The 18535-nt window shown below is 40.0% G+C and overlaps 1 protein-coding gene across 1 annotated transcript in view; it reads left to right on the top strand.

Annotated features, from left to right (window-relative positions):
* The window catches only part of LOC117522108 (carboxyl-terminal PDZ ligand of neuronal nitric oxide synthase protein-like), a 58366-nt gene that overhangs the window by 26627 nt on the left and 13204 nt on the right, over window positions 1-18535 (top strand). Inside the window, exons 3-5 of the mRNA XM_034183485.1 lie at window positions 11522-11614; window positions 13086-13144; window positions 13225-13333. Of these exons, the coding sequence (XP_034039376.1) occupies window positions 11522-11614; window positions 13086-13144; window positions 13225-13333 (261 nt within the window). The remainder of the gene's footprint in view (window positions 1-11521; window positions 11615-13085; window positions 13145-13224; window positions 13334-18535) is intronic.

Consider the following 18535-nt stretch of genomic DNA (forward strand, 5'->3'; position numbering starts at 1 on the left):
CATGTGAATGTTACTGGATAACTCTGTTGCTTTCTCTGCGTAAAGCACTGTTTACCATATCAATGGACTACAAAACGCATAGACCATTTTGTATATATTGATCAAAATGTGCATTTGTGTTTATTGTTTGAACCTTTTTGTTGTACAGTCTTTCACACAAGACCTCAAATTACCTTTATAAAGTGTCAAAACAGTTCTTTATTATAGTTTGCTGTGTGTTTTGAATAAATGTGTGTGGAAAATTATTTTTCACGTTATTTTTTCTTGCCTACTTTTGATTGTAAACGTTTATTATACTTATAAAACACAACAAAAACATATATATTCTGAAAGCACAGGTTGTCCTGAAAAAAAAGAGACATAAAACTTGATTGTGGGATGCAGGGAGAGCTGTTAACAGCAATAATAAAACATTTATGCCAGGCGAGTGAACTGTCCAAAATATGCCCTCGGCTCCCAGAGGGTTAATTCCAGGGGCCTGCGAATGATATAAGGTCATAGTATCCTGACCGGTGCATTGCTGTTGCCACAGTCCAAATGTTTAGTTATGAGGAGTGCATTAACATTGGAAATGACGACAGTGACGTACAATTGTTATTTTAAAAAAAGGCATGATGATGTGATCCGTGTTTTCACTTTGCTTTGATTATTTTGGGTTGTTGATTCCATATTTGAATTCATAAAAATGTATTATATGTGGGGCAGCACGGTGGCTTAGTGGTTAGCACTGTTGCCTCACAGCAAGAAGGTCATGGGGTTGATTCTACCCTGTGACCTTTCTGTTCTCCTCGTATCTGTGTGGGTTCCCTCCAGGTGCTCCGGCTTCCTCCTACATCCAAAGACATACAGGTTAGATTGGAAACTTTAAATTGTCCGTAGGGGTGCATGCGGGGGTGAATGTGTTTGTTTGTCTGCATGTGGCCCTGCGACAGTGTGAGTCCCACCTCACGCTCCATGACTGCTGGGACAGGCTCCAGCTCCCCTGTGACCCTTAACTGGAGTAAGCGGTTGAAGATGAGTGAGTATTATAGTGCGCACCCTTGTGATGCACATCTTTGGGTATGAACAGCTTTTAGGTCCCTGTCCCACTGGCGTTTAGGAGGATTTGCGTATGGATTGCGCACAAAATTGGCTCATATTCGCTTCCGCAATACACGTGAAACATGCTTGTATGAGTTGGCCGACACCCGCACACATCCGCAATTATCTTCAGAGGCACGTTTTTCCATTACCAGGATTTTTGAGCTGCACAAAATTTTGGCTGAGGATGACATCCGCCTTACATACTCCATACATACTCAATTTATACTCCATACATACTCAATACATACACAATACATACATATACATACTCAATCTGTGCGCTGTATATTCGCCATCATCTGCTGATATCCGCAACTGACGGGGATTTGCGGCTTGGCAGCGGACTGGGACAGTGTGTAAAACGGATATTTTGCGTGCCTATCATGTCCACATCACGAACTAAAATAAGTTGTAGCGACTGCATACAGATTGGCCACGAATAAAGCATTTTTATTATGTCTGCTTTGCATCTGATTTGCGGCGGATGCAAATCAGATGCGCTGTGTTCACAGCTGGACACCGTTCTTTGTTCTACCAGCTGCCACACGCTCTGCGCTGGATGCTGCGTATATAAAATAATTAATTTGTGGTGGATTAATCATTTTATTGTGCAAATTGGCCGTTGAAAATGGCTCTAATCACATCCTGAATCACAGATGAAGCTGTAGCTGGGCTGTTTGCGGTCGCGCTAAAAAGGTAATTATTTGGCTTGTTTACATTGTCAAGGCTTGATAAAACAGTTGCATGTTTTTTCCTTCTTGTCTGCAGCTGTTACAGTATTTATTCCTGTTTATAACAGATTTAACATCTTGTTATAATCGTTCAGACGAGCTGCGCTCTGATGCGATCGGCCACTCGTCACCACTCGCACTGTTCACTGCTTCTTTACTCCAATCAACTTGTCCAAGTCCAGCAAATGCTCCAGAGGCTGTATTGTTGGTGTGAATAGTGATGCCGAAAGGAGCGAGTGCGCTTCTTTTATGACCACAATGCAGATGCCGTGCACGTGCAAACACGTGAGCGATGCATTCATAATACACCCGTAATACTGCTGTGATAATCGCAATGCATCGGATCCGTTTCCTCACTACATGCGTTATACAACTGTGATTGTTCATCATATATTCACTATACATTATTAATATATCCATAATTAATATATCCATAGTTCATACTGGGACATTTGTCATTTTTAGCCATTTTTGTTGCGGACGAAAATGAATGCCCATAATTTGTGTATTCAATTCATGTGCAATTAATCCTCTCCCCAGTGGGACAGGGCCCTTCGGATGAAAAGGACTGGACTCATTTCTGACATCATTTATCGCTGGAGTGAGGAAGTACACAATGTCAGTGCTTTGCCTCATTGAATGGAACATTCCATCTTTCACTTAATGAAATATTCGTACCATTGAACTCATAAACATTCGTTATTTGTATAATATCAGGATCTACAACAGGTGTTAGAAGTTTCATCAAGTTTTTCCTTCTTCTGTAAGACCCAACACATTTGCTTCATTCAGATCTTGTACTTCTTGTTTTATGGCAGTTGGCATCCAGTTTAGTGCTGCATTATTGTTCAGAAAGTACCTCATTTAGATCAGTATACGGTTAGAAACAAGTTAAAAATAAAGCATTATTCATAGTCCTGAAATTGCAGTATATCTGCTAATGGAAATGATTTTTCATTCCTTAACCCTGATCTGATACTGTTCATTGTTCATCAGGTAATCTCTCTGGTAGCTAATGAAGTTGCACGGGCTCTTCCATGTGTAACATTTATGCTTTGGGTGTTGAAACCCCACACTGATGTTTGTCTTCTGGTGCTTTTCAGAAAATTCCACTCTTTCTCCAACAGCAAATTTTCCTCTTCAACTTGATTTAATTTCACTTCCCAACTTTGCATTTAGCTAAATGTAAATAGTAAATGGTCTGCATTTATATAGCGCTTGCATCTGCATCAGACGCTCAAAGCGCTTTACAATAATGCCTCACATTCACCCCGATGTCAGGCTGCTGCCATACAAGGCCACCACTACACCCTGGGAGCAACTAGGGGATTAAGGACCTTGCCCAAGGGCCCTTACTGATTTTCTGTTCAGGCTGGGACTTGAACTGAGGATCCTCCGGTCTCAAGCCCAACGCTTTAACCACTAGACCATCACCTCCCCTCATTGGGTAATTGTGTTGTTGTTTGATTTTATGTATTCCAAACACCTCTCAGTGCATTCATAAAATGTTTCTTCTGGTCATTTCTTGGTCATTTCTATATAATGTTGATGTGAAAATGTTTTCCTTCTACTTTTGTCATAATTGTTCTATCTGACATGGGCCACAAACCAACAACTGACTTAGAAATTTCCTTTCATAACTCCAGGCACCTGTTTCTGTGCCTGTTACAAAATAAAAGGAGAGGCGCCCTCTCTCTCTCCCACAGACCACACTGATACATCACAGACAAAGTAGGAGTATCACACATCCAGCAGAGGTCCAGATGCTGTATGCACAACTGTATGTAAAAGGAAGTGTAAAACGATCCATTTCAAGTCTAAATTTTGCTTATAGACACCGTGTAATCACGTGAGAATGAGTGCTGAAGCTGTCATACTGTTTGACAAAAGTGTTGCAGGATCTGAACAGTATGCCTGCTGTCATCAGAATGCAAAGCATAAATACAAATCTGCTCCTCTCTAAATATGTTAAAAATAATAATCTTAAAATACTCTCAGCCGTATGAGCATTGTGTTCTTTATAATTAGCAGTTGTTTAATTAATTATTAAGATCCTAGTGCCTTACGTACAAATTGTACATGTTCAATTCAGTGTTTCGCAGTTGTGAATCTCATGCTGTCTCGCGGCCCGTGACTCACGCAAGAGGTTGGTTTCAGCAGAGTTCCGGTTCAGGGCACAATGTAACCACACCTCCTGAAGTATGGACAACAAGACAACATCGGGGCATGGCAGAAGTTCATCACAGGTGCTACATCTCCTCTAGATAACCCTCTCACCTTGAGAGATTGTGTCATCATCATAATCGCTCATGAACTTACTGAATCGGCGCCATCCATTTCTTCGCTAGCCATTGTTTACATGTGCTGTGAGCAGTGATGAGCACAGTTCCAATAATCCAATAACCAGTGGTGGGCACAGTTCCGATAATCCAATAAGAGATAATTATCGAAGATAGTGTTTTCATTATCGGATTATCTTTTTAGATAACTTTAAAAACCATTATCGGACTAATTATCTTCCATTAAATTTTTGTCCGATAACTTTTAGGCCGATAACGTAGTAAACAAAGCTGAACAGCGACAAACATTTTTAAAATTTTAAATCATTGAGCACCTACCTGTTAAAAGTTTCCTAACAGAAGTATAGTTCTACTCTCTGCAAACAGAAGAGAGCTGCTTCTATGAGAAACTGCCCTATCCTCTACAGGCAAAGGAGAACCAGTCACAAAAAAAAAAAAAATGTCTTTTAGCACCATACTGATACGCTGGCAATATCACCCAAGTCATCCAGAGGCATACATTTTTAAGTTATGGTTCAAATTTTAACCAAACTAATTTTGGACAAGTTATTTAAAATTGCTGTCACATCTGAAGTTTTATAAAGTGAAAATATCAGATACAGGGTTCTAGCTAGGATAAAATTTTAACGTGGTAATGTCAAGGGAGTGAAGCGACCGGGGGGGTGCTGCCAAGATGGGGGAAGCTTTTGAAATTCAAGCTAAAAATTGGCCATTCTAGGGGTACCCAAAGGGGGAAAGCCAGGTACGACAGCCCAAGTCCCTTCATCATGTCCAGAAGGCTGAGGAAGTTTGTTGAGTGGGCAATCTCATTCTCAGTTAGCCAGTACATGGCTCTCAGTGAGGCAGTCGGAGTCCGTGGACATTTTTAAGTCAAGACTTAAAATCTGTTTTTATTCTCTTTCTTATGAGTAGTTTTTATTTTACGTTTTATTCTTTTACTTCTGTTTTTAATTAGGTATTTGAATTTTTTTTATTTTTATTTATTTATTTTAATTTTTTTATGTTGAACTGTTCTTTGTGAGGCACCTTGAGACGGCTTTTGTTGTAATTTGGCGCTTTATAAGCTGATTAAATTGAAATTGAACAACATTTTATTGAGTGTTGAAGTAAATAAATATGAAATTGGCTACTGGATCCTTAAACTCTGGACATAATAAACTCTACATGGTGGATCCTTGATCTCTGGACACAAACAAATAAAATCTGATAGTTTTGTCAAAAGCATTTCCTTTCAGACATTATTATTGGCATGAATGTATTTCCATACCTATGAGCTGAGCTCTTGCAGCTGTGCTGCAGGTCAGGTTTGCAAGACGTGAGACGCAAGTGTGAGCGGTTGGACGCTTGTAGCTCTTCAGCAGCAGGATACCCTCACGACGGCTGACCAGAATAATATTAAACAGGTTTGATTTTCATTCGACCATACGATCAGTGATCAGGAGGTGGTCATGAGATGTTAAACGCAGCTTGTTACTCCATGTACACTACACGATGCAGAATGCGCATTTAACCTGAAACTCGGTCCAAAAAATTCTCACATGAATGAAAAATAATCTGAAAAAGAGCCAAAACTCGCACAGTGTAAAGCCAACATCTATGTGTCAAGACAATATTGAGTGCACGTTTTACAATATAATTAAATGTGTGCTCAATTATATAATAAAACGTGCGCACCACATCATAAAACATGCGCACAACATCATAAAACGTGCGCACGGCACAATATAATAAAATGAGCGCACATTCTCTCCACATGCAAAACATTTTGCGATGACACTTCCAGGGCTCTGTAAAAATGCCTGTTTTTACAAATAAAAAATTTTTATATTTTACAAAAGCACATTTATCTGTAAACACCAACACACGACACATGTCACATTAATGTGTTTGTTTACATAATGGATGACTGAACCAATCAGTGTTTAACAGAGGCACATTTTACCCAGAATCCTTTGCGATCTGTCTGTGTTTGTTACAAAACCTCAGAATTAGTACTTTATTCAACATTAAAATATATATGTTATATTTTAACTTTGTACAAATGACAGAATTGACATTAATGGAGTTATTCTATCTGTATTAATGTTATTTATAAATCAAAACCATAAGTCAGCACTGCTTTATTTTCCAAACACTCCGCCTGACTGGAGCATTGTGATTGGGTAGAGAGCTGGGCTTTGGCTGCTCTCAGCTTGCTTCTGGCAAGATGTTCAAAGACAGAAGTGTGGGCTCATTGTTTGGGTCTGTTGTCGCTTTTGATGCAAGCAGAAGCGATCGTGGTGTGAAAACTCAAATTCAGTTTATTAGTAGTCGCAAATGTACCAGAGACAATACTGGAATTTATCACTTATTGGTTATCTGTAACTTCTGATATATTTTTGGGTGGTCTATCGTTTTATCTTCATCGAAGGTAACTTTTCAGTTATCTGATTATCTGTTATCGAAGTAAATTTTTTGGTTATCTGTGCCCACCACTGGCTGTGAGACGGAACTCTGCTGGCACTGTGGTGCATTCTGGGAAGTGCAGGGGTATTATGGGAAACGTTAAAATACAGAATAAAGTTCCTCTATTAATCAATCAATAAATTAATTAATCAAAAACAATATTTATGTTTTAACGGCATCTGCAGGAGGCCTTACGTGTGCGGGTACATGAGCTTTTGACAAGAGCAGAAGTTGTGCAAATCAAGGAATATTTGTAGACCATCACTCTCTGTGCATTTACGGGTATTAGTTAGACAAATTTAACTCCATAAGAAGTTAGCGTTGAGTTAGTGAAAGTTAGCGTGCATACTAACGTCCAGGATTTTGCTGCAGAGGTGTTATTAGGTTCCAAAAACAACGTTTTCAGTTTTAGACATGTTTATTTCTCCATAACGTTTGCATAATATGTGAAAATGAGGTTATGTTAACACACAAACAAAACAGAGTTTTGCAGCTAGCTAAACCAGCATGTGATGCCATCATGCTTACGTCAGCAAAATGTCTTCTAAAGCACTTAAGAGGTGTTATTAGGTTCCAAAAAAACAGCATTTTCAGTTTTAGAAGGGTTTATTTCTCACTAGCTTTTACATAATGTACGAAAAACCTTATATTAACACATCAAAGAAGCGATTTTAGACAGACCCACCACTGATCATGGTGCCGCTGTACTCTGATCGGCTGTCACTCCTGCTATGCAATATATATATATATATATCAATCAATCAATCAATTTTATTTATATAGCGCCAAATCACAACAAACAGTTGCCCCAAGGCCATACAATAATTACGTAAAAACCCCAACGGTCAAAACGACCCCCTGTGAGCAAGCACTTGGCGACAGTGGGAAGGAAAAACTCCCTTTTAACAGGAAGAAACCTCCAGCAGAACCAGGCTCAGGGAGGGGCAGTCTTCTGCTGGGACTGGTTGGGGCTGAGGGAGAGAACCAGGAAAAAGACATGCTGTGGAGGGGAGCAGAGATCAATCACTAATGATTAAATGCAGAGTGGTGCATACAGAGCAAAAAGAGAAAGAAACACTCAGTGCATCATGGGAACCCCCCAGCAGTCTAAGTCTATAGCAGCATAACTAAGGGATGGTTCAGGGTCACCTGATCCAGCCCTAACTATAAGCTTTAGCAAAAAGGAAAGTTTTAAGCCTAATCTTAAAAGTAGAGAGGGTGTCTATCTCCCTAATCCGAATTGGGAGCTGGTTCCACAGGAGAGGAGCCTGAAAGCTGAAGGCTCTGCCTCCCATTCTACTCTTACAAACCCTAGGAACTACAAGTAAGCCTGCAGTCTGAGAGCGAAGCGCTCTATTGGGGTGATATGGTACTATGAGGTCCCTAAGATAAGATGGGACCTGATTATTCAAAACCTTATAAGTAAGAAGAAGAATTTTAAATTCTATTCTAGAATTAACAGGAAGCCAATGAAGAGAGGCCAATATGGGTGAGATATGCTCTCTCCTTCTAGTCCCCGTTAGAGCTCTAGCTGCAGCATTTTGAATTAACTGAAGGCTTTTCAGGGAACTTTTAGGACAACCTGATAATAATGAATTACAATAGTCCAGCCTAGAGGAAATAAATGCATGAATTAGTTTTTCAGCATCACTCTGAGACAAGACCTTTCTAATTTTAGAGATATTGCGTAAATGCAAAAAAGCAGTCCTACATATTTGTTTAATATGCGCTTTGAATGACATATCCTGATCAAAAATGACTCCAAGATTTCTCACAGTATTACTAGAGGTCAGGGTAATGCCATCCAGAGTAAGGATCTGGTTAGACACCATGTTTCTAACATTTGTGGGGCCAAGTACAATAACTTCAGTTTTATCTGAGTTTAAAAGCAGGAAATTAGAGGTCATCCATGTCTTTATGTCTGTAAGACAATCCTGCAGTTTAGCTAATTGGTGTGTGTCCTCTGGCTTCATGGATAGATAAAGCTGGGTATCATCTGCGTAACAATGAAATGCTATATATATATATATATATATATATATATATATATATATATATAGCACAATGAAACAGAATGTAACCTTTTAACCTCTTTAAATACCTCTTAAAATAGGTCAAGGTTAGCCATCTTTGAACTTGTCCAAGGTCTGTGTCCCAAGAATGTTCCCTGTGAATTTAAAGACTGTGGCAGTAATAGGACTGGACTTATGCTGAGCACAGACAGACGGACGGACGTAAAGCCTTTGCAATACCCAATGACCATATTTGATGGCCTCGGGTAAAAATAGTAGTCCAGCTTACTCACAGTGACACAGAGAGGAGGTTAAAGTTGACATGTCTTTGCACCATCTGCAGTGCAGTTCTTCTGTAGTGTTATTCTCACTCAGAAAAGAGATTTTCAGGCTGATGTACTTGAAAATGTGGCACGAATGCCTCCTGTGCCCCACTCCATCTCCCTCTGACAGCAGGGCCAGGAGACAGATGGCCCTCTTGTTCCAGTTCTAGTTGAGATGTATGGAAGGAGAGTTGGCACAAACTCTCACAAAGCATGATGGGACTTGTGTCTTTCACCCGAGCAGCTATACTGAAACAAATGGACATGTAACAACAAAGCAAGTGAAGGTGATGACAGAATATGACAAGAAATATTAAAGATACTCTGCAGAGCTATTTGAAGCCAGAAGTCATTTTCTTCAAAGAGTAGTTTGTCTTATGCCACTTTTTCACAAATATTGTGGGCTAAACTCCCGAAAAAGGTCACATCATCTCCTTGTCTTACTGCTGTATGAATGGACATTTGAATGGACATTCGAATGTCATTCGAGCAATTCAACTTGCACTCGAACTGCGTTCGAGCTGCATTCAAATTCCTCGGACAGCATTCATCTGGCACTTAGGGAAATACACCAAATTGGTACAGCCAGCACGAATGTAGAGAACAGGCACTCTACTGTCATGGTGCTGCATTCAAACTGGGGAATATTTGTATGGTGGTCATACTGCTGTGTGACTGCTAGCATGAATGGCATTTGAACTGGCATCCTGTTCAGGTTTGCAAAGGAAATATTGTAATGTGCAAAGTCTGTGGCACTCATTCATCATGCAGCAGACATGAACATTGTGAAACCACACTGAATACACTGTGTGTCACAGCGAGTGACACACTGACGCGCACTGCAGCAGTCTGGATGGGGTCTAACAGCCATGATAACATGATACTGCAGATGAATCCTCTGACACATGCGGTGGACTGAGAATGGATGTGTGATTACATGCTCATTCTACACGTTATACCGCGACCACAGTCGCTACGTCAATGCGTCTCAGAGCTGGCTGACTGGGCTGTCACTGTGACGCTGAGCATCACGTGCCATGTTTGACTGTGGCATAAAACAACTTTAAAAGACAAGAAAATAAAAGATGACAGGTTGAATCTGTGTCCCCGTTGAGGAAGAGGAGACTGTGCAGGGTGACAAGGTGGCCATCTGCGCTCTGGACTCCAAATGCGCACACACTGACGCGCACACACATGCCCAGGGATCGGCTCCTGCTAGAGTGAAGGACATAATTGGTGTTAACACTGGGAGGTGCTAACACCTCCCCAGGACCATCACCAACTCCCGGTGATGGTCTTTAGGAGGTGATGGTCTAGTGGTTAAGTGCTGGGCTTCAGACCAGATGTTCCAAACCCACCAGACTGGAAAATCATTAAGTGTCCTTGGGCAAGGTCCTTAATCTCCAAGTTGCTCTCAGTGTGTAATGAGCGCCTTGAATGGCACCACAATGGCATCAGTGTGTGAGTGTGTTTGGGTGAATGTGAGGCATAATTGTAAAGCGCTTTCAGCTTCTGATGCAGATGGAAAATGTAGTCTATTTATAGTTAAGGGGATAACTAACTCAACAAAACTGTCTGGTGTGGCTATTTTGTTTTATTTAATTTCTTAGAAATTTTCTCAGAGAAGTGCTGCGTAAAAGCAAAGATCGCATTTTGGATTTGAGAGTGCAAAGATAAACATGTTTGGCTGCTTTGCAGTGGTTGGTGGTGGTGATGCTTGCAAAGTTATTTCTTTTTTTTTCCTTAAATCTAGCGCAACTGTGTAGCTAACTGTTGCTTAAAGGGATGAGTTGTTGTTGTGGATTTTAATTGTCATTATCTGGTGAAGTAGTTTTCAAGGCCAAAACCATTTTGTACCAGGGTGTAGACATATTTATTTCTGCTATTAAGTTGGACATTTTAACATGGGGTTTTATGGGTATTGACCTATCCACTCTATGGGAATTGACTCACTTTTGTAGCCAGCTTGAAGTGGCCATTCAAGGATTTGCAGGTTTTGGCATTTCCATGTAGGCTTCTATTTTTCAATACCAGATTTTGCTGCTTATGTAAAACAAAATATTTTGCAAACACTTGTGACACATTTAAGTGAAGTGGTTTTGGATGTTGCAGAAGTCATTGACTGATGTACAAGCTGTAAATTCATTTTGGTTTACATCACCAGTTCCTTTTTTAATTTCACAAACCGAATCAGTCCCTCTTTTGATGTTTGATGTTGCATTTGTAAAAGTAACATATTATTTGACATGATCAGCCTGCCGTGGTGTTTGGTGCAGTGGATGCACAGGGTTCAGACTGCAGCATTAATCACAGAGAAAGATGAAAGCGTCCCATACATTTGCCACACTGTGGAAAGTCTGAATGCTAAAATAGCTCCTAGAAATACAAACTGACAGTTTCCCAATGTCTGCTCAATCTCACATCCCCCCCGAGCAGAAGAAAGTAAAAAATATCTTCACTCCTAATGTCTTTATTTCCCATTTTCAATATCTTTTCAGTAATGATGTGCAACATGCTCATTGGTGCTGTGTGGTGTTGAATGTTTGATATTCACTTTCATGAACTTAACTTTTGGGCTTTTTTTCTGCTGAACTTGAATTAATTTGAATATCATTCTCCTTCCACAGTATGAATTTAAACTGAAGAATGTCAAGAAAAAGAAGGTCAACATTGTTGTATCAACTGACTGTGTCAAAGTGATTATGCGCAAAAGGAAAAAGGTCAGTTTTTCAAAATGTAACCTCTGTTGAAATATATTTCATTTGAGTTTGTTTGTTTTATGCGGAAACATATTGCATTGACTGGATTAAAAAAAATCAGACCGCTGATCTCGTAATTACAAGATCTTGATCTCGTAACAATGTGTTCTTTGACTGCTGATCTCTTAATTATCAGAGATCAGCTTTCAAATTTTTTTATCCAGTGAATGCAATACGCTTCCGTAGTTTTAGTCTTGTCCGGATTACTAAAAATAAAAAATCTCCCTGAGCTTCAAAAAACTTAGTAGAATTTCTGAAAATCTAATGTACTGATTTTCATGGAACCTTTCAGTCTTGCAATCAGTAACACTTCACAGAGAGACAAGTAAATTGTCATGGTGGTCTGGTTATGGTTAAGAATCTGTTTGCATGAGTTATTCCTTTGCACAGGGGTGATGTAAGAAATTATGCCAATTCAATATTTGTTCCTTCTTGGCCGAAGGACCTATATATATATATATATATATATATATATATATATATATATATATATATATATATATATAATATATATCCAAAGACATGCGGGTCAGGTGGATTGGAATCTTTGAAATTGTCCGTAGGTGTGTGTGTGGTTGTGTTTGTGTTTGTTTGTCTATTTGTGGCCCTGCGACAGACTGGCGTCCTGTCCTGGGTGTACCCCGCCTCGCACTCTATGACTGCTGGGATAGGCTCCAGCCCCCCGCGACCCTTAATTGGACTAAGCGGTAGAAGATGAATGAATGAATGAATGAATATTCCCAAGGCACTGATTGTCACTTAAAATAAATGATACTGAAAGAGTATGGCAGTATTTTTATAAAAAATTATATCAAGTTGTGTGGATTTTTAAAATATGAAATTAAAGACTAGAAATAAAAAATACAAAGAAATCTTTTTTTTAAATTCTGGTTTAATGTTATAAAGAAAAAAAAAATCTACTCATTTGGCCAGGGGAAGCTAAACTGCCTATAACACCTGTACGTGCTTTTTAAAATCCTCCCTTTGATTTAATTTTGATTACTAGTGTCTCTGCCGGAGTCATACACTCATGATCACCTTGGCTTCTAAGTAACCTTGTCTGTATGTAAGTTGTCAAGATATCTTGCGTCTTAATCCGGTTTTGATAAGATGTGGCAGGTATAGTGGGCCTTCAGGTAGGAAGAAGTGATCTGATTTTGATTAGGATTAGTCAGTGTTGTCAGATGTCAGGGACAAATTTAATACACCATGCTTATATATAAGAATATAGCTAATTTCATAAAAATGAGTTCAGAAATGTTATTGATTATGATCAGGAAAAACCCACATACAATTTCTTCTCTTTGTCGGATACTTTAAAAATGTGTTTGGGTGGCATTCTTGTACTCTCAGGGTACTTTTTATCTAATTGCATTATGAGTTACTTTTCATCCAACTCACATTTCCAACCTTGTGTGTTTTCTTAAACCAGAGAAAAGGATGGTCGTGGGATGAGAATACAGTCGTGGTGACACAGGACCCAATCGACAGGTGAGGTCTCTTGTACTACTCCATATACCCTTGAAACCAAACCATCAGGCAGCTTGTAACCTGCTCTTTGTCATCAACAGGATATTCTACGTCTCACATGATGCCCAAGACCTTAAGATCTTCAGTTATATCGCAAGAGACGGACAGAGCAGTGTTTTCCGCTGCAATGTGTTCAAGTCCAAGAGGAAGGTAGGAAAAATTCCTCATTCAACTCCAAATGTTCAAAGAGATAAATCTTAGGATCCCTTCACACATAGTGCGAATTTGGTCGAATTGTGCATGAAGTGCGCATGAAGCAGGAATTGTATGCAAAATGTGTAAAATCATAGCTGCCTCCAACATGGCTTCACCTGTTGCTACAACTATTTGCATACACCAACGGCTGAAAGACAGAGTGTCACTGTGAAAGCCCATCGAACCCTCTCATGGCAGGTGTTGGCCAAATTCCAACTGACACACACGAACATCGAACACCGCTTGCATGGCACTTAGAAAATGTGTGGCCATTCGTACTGTCATCACAAAAACAGTCAGCAGACGATCACTGTCGAGCTGGATGTGAAATTTGTCTAAGTGCCTCATGAGTGTGGCTTTGTAAAAAGACACACACATGTGGCGCATGTGTCTCACACTTGCATAGAACGCTTATATGTATGTACAGATCTGATCACATGGGGGCCAGACAGCGAGGTCTGATCGCACACAGCACGGGGAGGGGCCTGTCAGCTGATCGCAGCACACTGACAGCTGGATGACAGCCCAGTGCATACATTACAAACACAGAAACCACCACCAGGACAGTTATATAAATAATTACGACAATACCTACATATGCAATTACATAACAAATAACGAAAATGAATGACCACATTACACAGAGACACATTGGTCTGGGCGCTGAACAGACGGGGGGGCGGGGTGGTCGTGTCCGCTCAAACCCACAGCTGTAAAGGTCTTTGCTCCAGGACATCCCGGCTTGAGAACCTGTTCCGTGTTTGGAAGGACATGAACTTACAACATTCCTCCGTGAGGCATGTCCTCATGTGGAAATATATAAAAGATCTTTCGCCTTTACGCCTGGCTGCAGCACCTAGACAGAACGCACCTCCTTCATGTCCTTGTTGATTTCAGGTTTTTTCCACCACCTTTCACAGGACAGCAATGGTAGCGCAGTGGTGAAGTTTCTGACTGGTAATCAGAGCTTTTGGAAAGTGCAGGTTCGAATCCCATGGATGGCATGTATTTTTTATTTTGTTTTCACAGCAGCTGCGCGATGTGGTTACACTGTATACTGCTTGCACTGTGTTCAAGCATGCATGAACTGTATCAGCGGTATCGTGCATGCCTGCCCGTCGGCGCAATGTTTTCGTGGTTCGCTCATATGAACTGTTTCGCCATGAGTCGCCATGAGTTGTACTTATTCGTATTATGTATGAAGGGGCCCTTAAGCAAAGCATTATAACATCTCATTTAGGCTTCAGCTAAATGTGCATGCAATACTGGTAGCCGGCTGTGCATTGAACACACTGGCCTTCAGAGCTATCCTCCCTCAATTAAACACAGTATGATATGATGCAGCATCTCAAATAAACATTGCATATTTTCATTGCATATAAGTAAATGTCACAAAATAATAAATGCATAAATTATTGGAAAAATGTTTTGTAAAGTACATGTAACTTGAATGAAGATATTATGAAAATAAATTTTCTGATTCTCACAATATCTTGGCCAGCATAGACATCCCTGATGGTCCACGCCTGTTCATGACTCAGTACAGATATATGTTACAATACTGCTGAACTGAACTTGTGTTGTATTGAAATGTGAAAATGGAGCACATGCTTGTCTCCACATATCTGCATACCAAGCTGAGGCAATTTTCCACCGTGACAGACAATGTATTAGTGAGGCTGGCTCTGTTCCCTTCACCATGGATACCAGACAGCGTGACTTAGTGAAGCTGAATACTAATCATTCCAGTGGGAAGAAGATGAGAGGGTTTTTCACTCTGCAGTTGGAGACATTTCCACCACTGTCAAACACTCACCACATTGTCAGAGACCCAGCCGGTGATACCCCGCTCCCAGCTGCAGCTCTGTATTTGGGTGTTGCTGACCAAATCCATGGCTGAGCAGGAGGAGATCAACCATCTGATACAAGCACCAGGACAGAATGAACTTTAAATCTTTAAAGGTCACGATAGTAAACTGAAACCTTTTTGGTAGGATGGTGCTGATGATGCTTTGCTTAAACAATTACCACTCTGTTACATCACGTCTCCTTTTAATGACATTTAATGATTGATAAGTGAAAGCAACAACAATAGACTCAGTTTTCAATGTACTAACAGTGCCTTCACATTTGCAAGTTCCCCATAATTGCAACAGCAAGGGCGCTGCCAGGGATTTTGGGCCCCATGAAAAGAAATCTTAGTGGGTGGAAAATTTTAATACTGTTTTACATAAAGTTGTGCATTTTAATTATATTTTTGGCTATCAGTCCTATATTTGTGAAGAGAAAATGACATTTGACAGTTACATGGTAGGGGAAGCACTGAAAATACAATGAAATTTATTTAGATTCAGTTATTTGCAGCAAGACTGATACTCTAGACTGACAAAAATACATATGTGAGGTTGGCTGTTGCTATTTAATCTGATTTCCAGAAAATGTAATCATTTCTTTCTGCACACACTAGAAATGTTCTCTGTTCATTCTACAAAGCAGGGTATGACTGTCCCAAATATTATATTTCAGTGATATGTTTTTTTTAACCATTATTGCTCTGAAATAAAAACAAACTATCAGCTTTTTTATTTCAGAATGATTTTTTTTATTCTTTAATGTTTTTTCTCCATAATAATCCATTAATTCAACATACAGCTGGTCATAACCTTCCTCAGCAAAACAGCTTGCTAAATATTTGCTTGCATTGATTAGTTAAATAAAACAAGTGAAATGTATAAATCCAGAGTTTTCTTCAGAAATATGAGCTAATATGGGGAGAAAAATGAGCTAGCTTATAAACTATGGACAAAGTTAGGAACAGACAACAGGTTGACATTTGAACTTTCCATCACAGACCCACCTTGCCTATGAAAGAACTGGGTGACATACTGTCGACCCTTTGCTTCTTTCTCCTGTCTGAGCTTTTTTCTTTCTTCTTTTGTCTCTCTGAGCTCTGAGGCATCCTGCTGTCTGCTCCTCCACTCACTGTCTGTGAAAAGTTTCTGCATCTGTTTAACAGAGCAGGTGGACTGAACCATTTTACATAAATAGAGAGGGGTGGGTGTTGTGAAATGTTTCCAAAATAAATAAAATTATTAGGGATGTCCCGATCAGGTTTTTTTGGCCCCGATCCGATTCCGAGTCATCTGATTTTGAGTATCTGCCGATACCGAGTCCCGATCCGATACTTTAAAAAACTGAATGAACAATGAACAAATGCTAAATATATAATAATTTCATTTTAATCACCTTATTTTATTATTTATCACTTAAATGGACTGCATTTATATAGCGCTTTTCCATCTGCATCAGACGCTCAAAGCGCTTTACAATTATGCCTCACATTCACCCCGATGTCAGGGTGCTGCCACTTAAACAGTGCACTTCTCCTTGAGTAGCTTGAACAATCAAGTAATAATCTACCAGACTTAAAAAATGTACAAATTTCCATGTTATTTTATTTGTCTAAAAATAAATGTCCAAGGTTCCATATGTTAAACAAGAAATTATGTAATCTGAAATAAGAGGTGGTTTTAATTTATAGATGAAAGGTTTCTAAAGAACCATTTATTGATTTAGCTATTTTAATTACAAGTGTTCTAAACTTTTTTAAACAGTAATCAGAAATTTTGAGGTAACAAACAACAATAACAAAAAACATTTCCAAGGATTTTTCTTCAGATACGTGGTTTCTGCACTGATCTGTGGTTCAAATCCCAGCCTGACTGGAAAATCACTAAGGGCCCTTGGGCAAGGTCTTTAATCCCCTGTTGCTCCCGAGCGCCTTGTATGGCAGCACCCTGACATCAGGGTGAATGTGAGACATAATTGTAAACCACTTTGAGCGTCTGATGCAGATGGAAAAGCACTATATAAATGCAGTCCATTTACCATTTGTACAGATCAGTGGTTTCTTCCACTAGTCTTCCGTGTTTTGCGTCGTTCCTATTGGACAGCGTGAGGCTACGTCACAGCTCAGAGCATCGAAAGTTCAAAAGTCAACTTGAAAAATAAAAGAAAAAAAACAACTTACATTTGCGTCCTGACAGTCCTCAGTGTCCCTCTGATGCTTTATCAGTGTTCAACAAGTTCAGAGCAGCGCAGTGAACGTGAATGAAGACGGAAGCTCTTTAAGGCACGCTCCTGAATGTGATGAGTGCGCACATCACTCGTGCGCACATCATCTCTCACTCCGTTTTGCAGACAAACGATCACAGTACAGTTTGTTTTTTCTTTTTGTTAATCAGATGACAGATCGTCGTCCTGAGGACTTGGTCAGCACCGGGTCCTGCTGCGCACAGAAGGATGACTGAGCAAGAGTTTCAGTGGGAAAGTGTCCATCATCCTCTTGTCATTCCATTGAGGCGTCAGGCTGAGTGCGTAAACACACAAACAGCAGTTCTGCGAAAGAAACTTTGCGCGCGTAACTCCCCCCACCTCTGTCCGGGTTACAATTCCATCTCTTCTTCCCAAATTCACTGTGCAACTCTTGTTCCCTTTTCTCCTCTGGAATCGGTTTCAGCCGCACGTGTGTGTGAGAATGTCCGGTTGAACTTGTGTTTTTTCTTTTGTACAATTAAAAAAAAAAAAAAGACTGGGTTGAACTTTGACCGTGTCAGCCTGCCGACAAACGGCAATGCGCGCTCCCATCAGAAGCGTTGCATCAAAAGCCGAGCTAAAGCGACGCCTCTAAAGCAACGCGTCTCACGTGTCTCACGCCTCTGACGCTTCCGACGCATGAAAGGCCCATTAATCTGCAATAATGAGCCTGAAATAGCGCTGATCAAAATAATGAGGATAAAATCTATATCGATTTCCTGATCGGGATGCAACGTCCGATTTCGATCAAGTCTGAAACCATGTGATCGGGCCCGATTTCTGATCACGTGATCGGATCGGGACATCCCTAAAAATTAGTGTTACCAGTACACTGTAAATAAAATATATGTGTGATTGGAAGTTTATAACTGAGTGTCATATAATTTTGTCAGTATTATAATTAAATTAGGGGCCTCTCTGGGCCCCTGTCAGTCATGGGTCCCTAGAATTCTTCCTTATTCTCCCTTTTCGGTGTCTGTGTGCAACAGTGATTCATTTTCTTTATATTTGCATGTTCTCTAACTTTTTTTCTCTCTTCATTTTTGTATCCTTATTCTGTAT

The sequence above is a fragment of the Thalassophryne amazonica genome, chromosome 12, assembly GCF_902500255.1.
Source record: "Thalassophryne amazonica chromosome 12, fThaAma1.1, whole genome shotgun sequence".
NCBI classification, from domain to species: Eukaryota; Metazoa; Chordata; class Actinopteri; order Batrachoidiformes; family Batrachoididae; genus Thalassophryne; species Thalassophryne amazonica.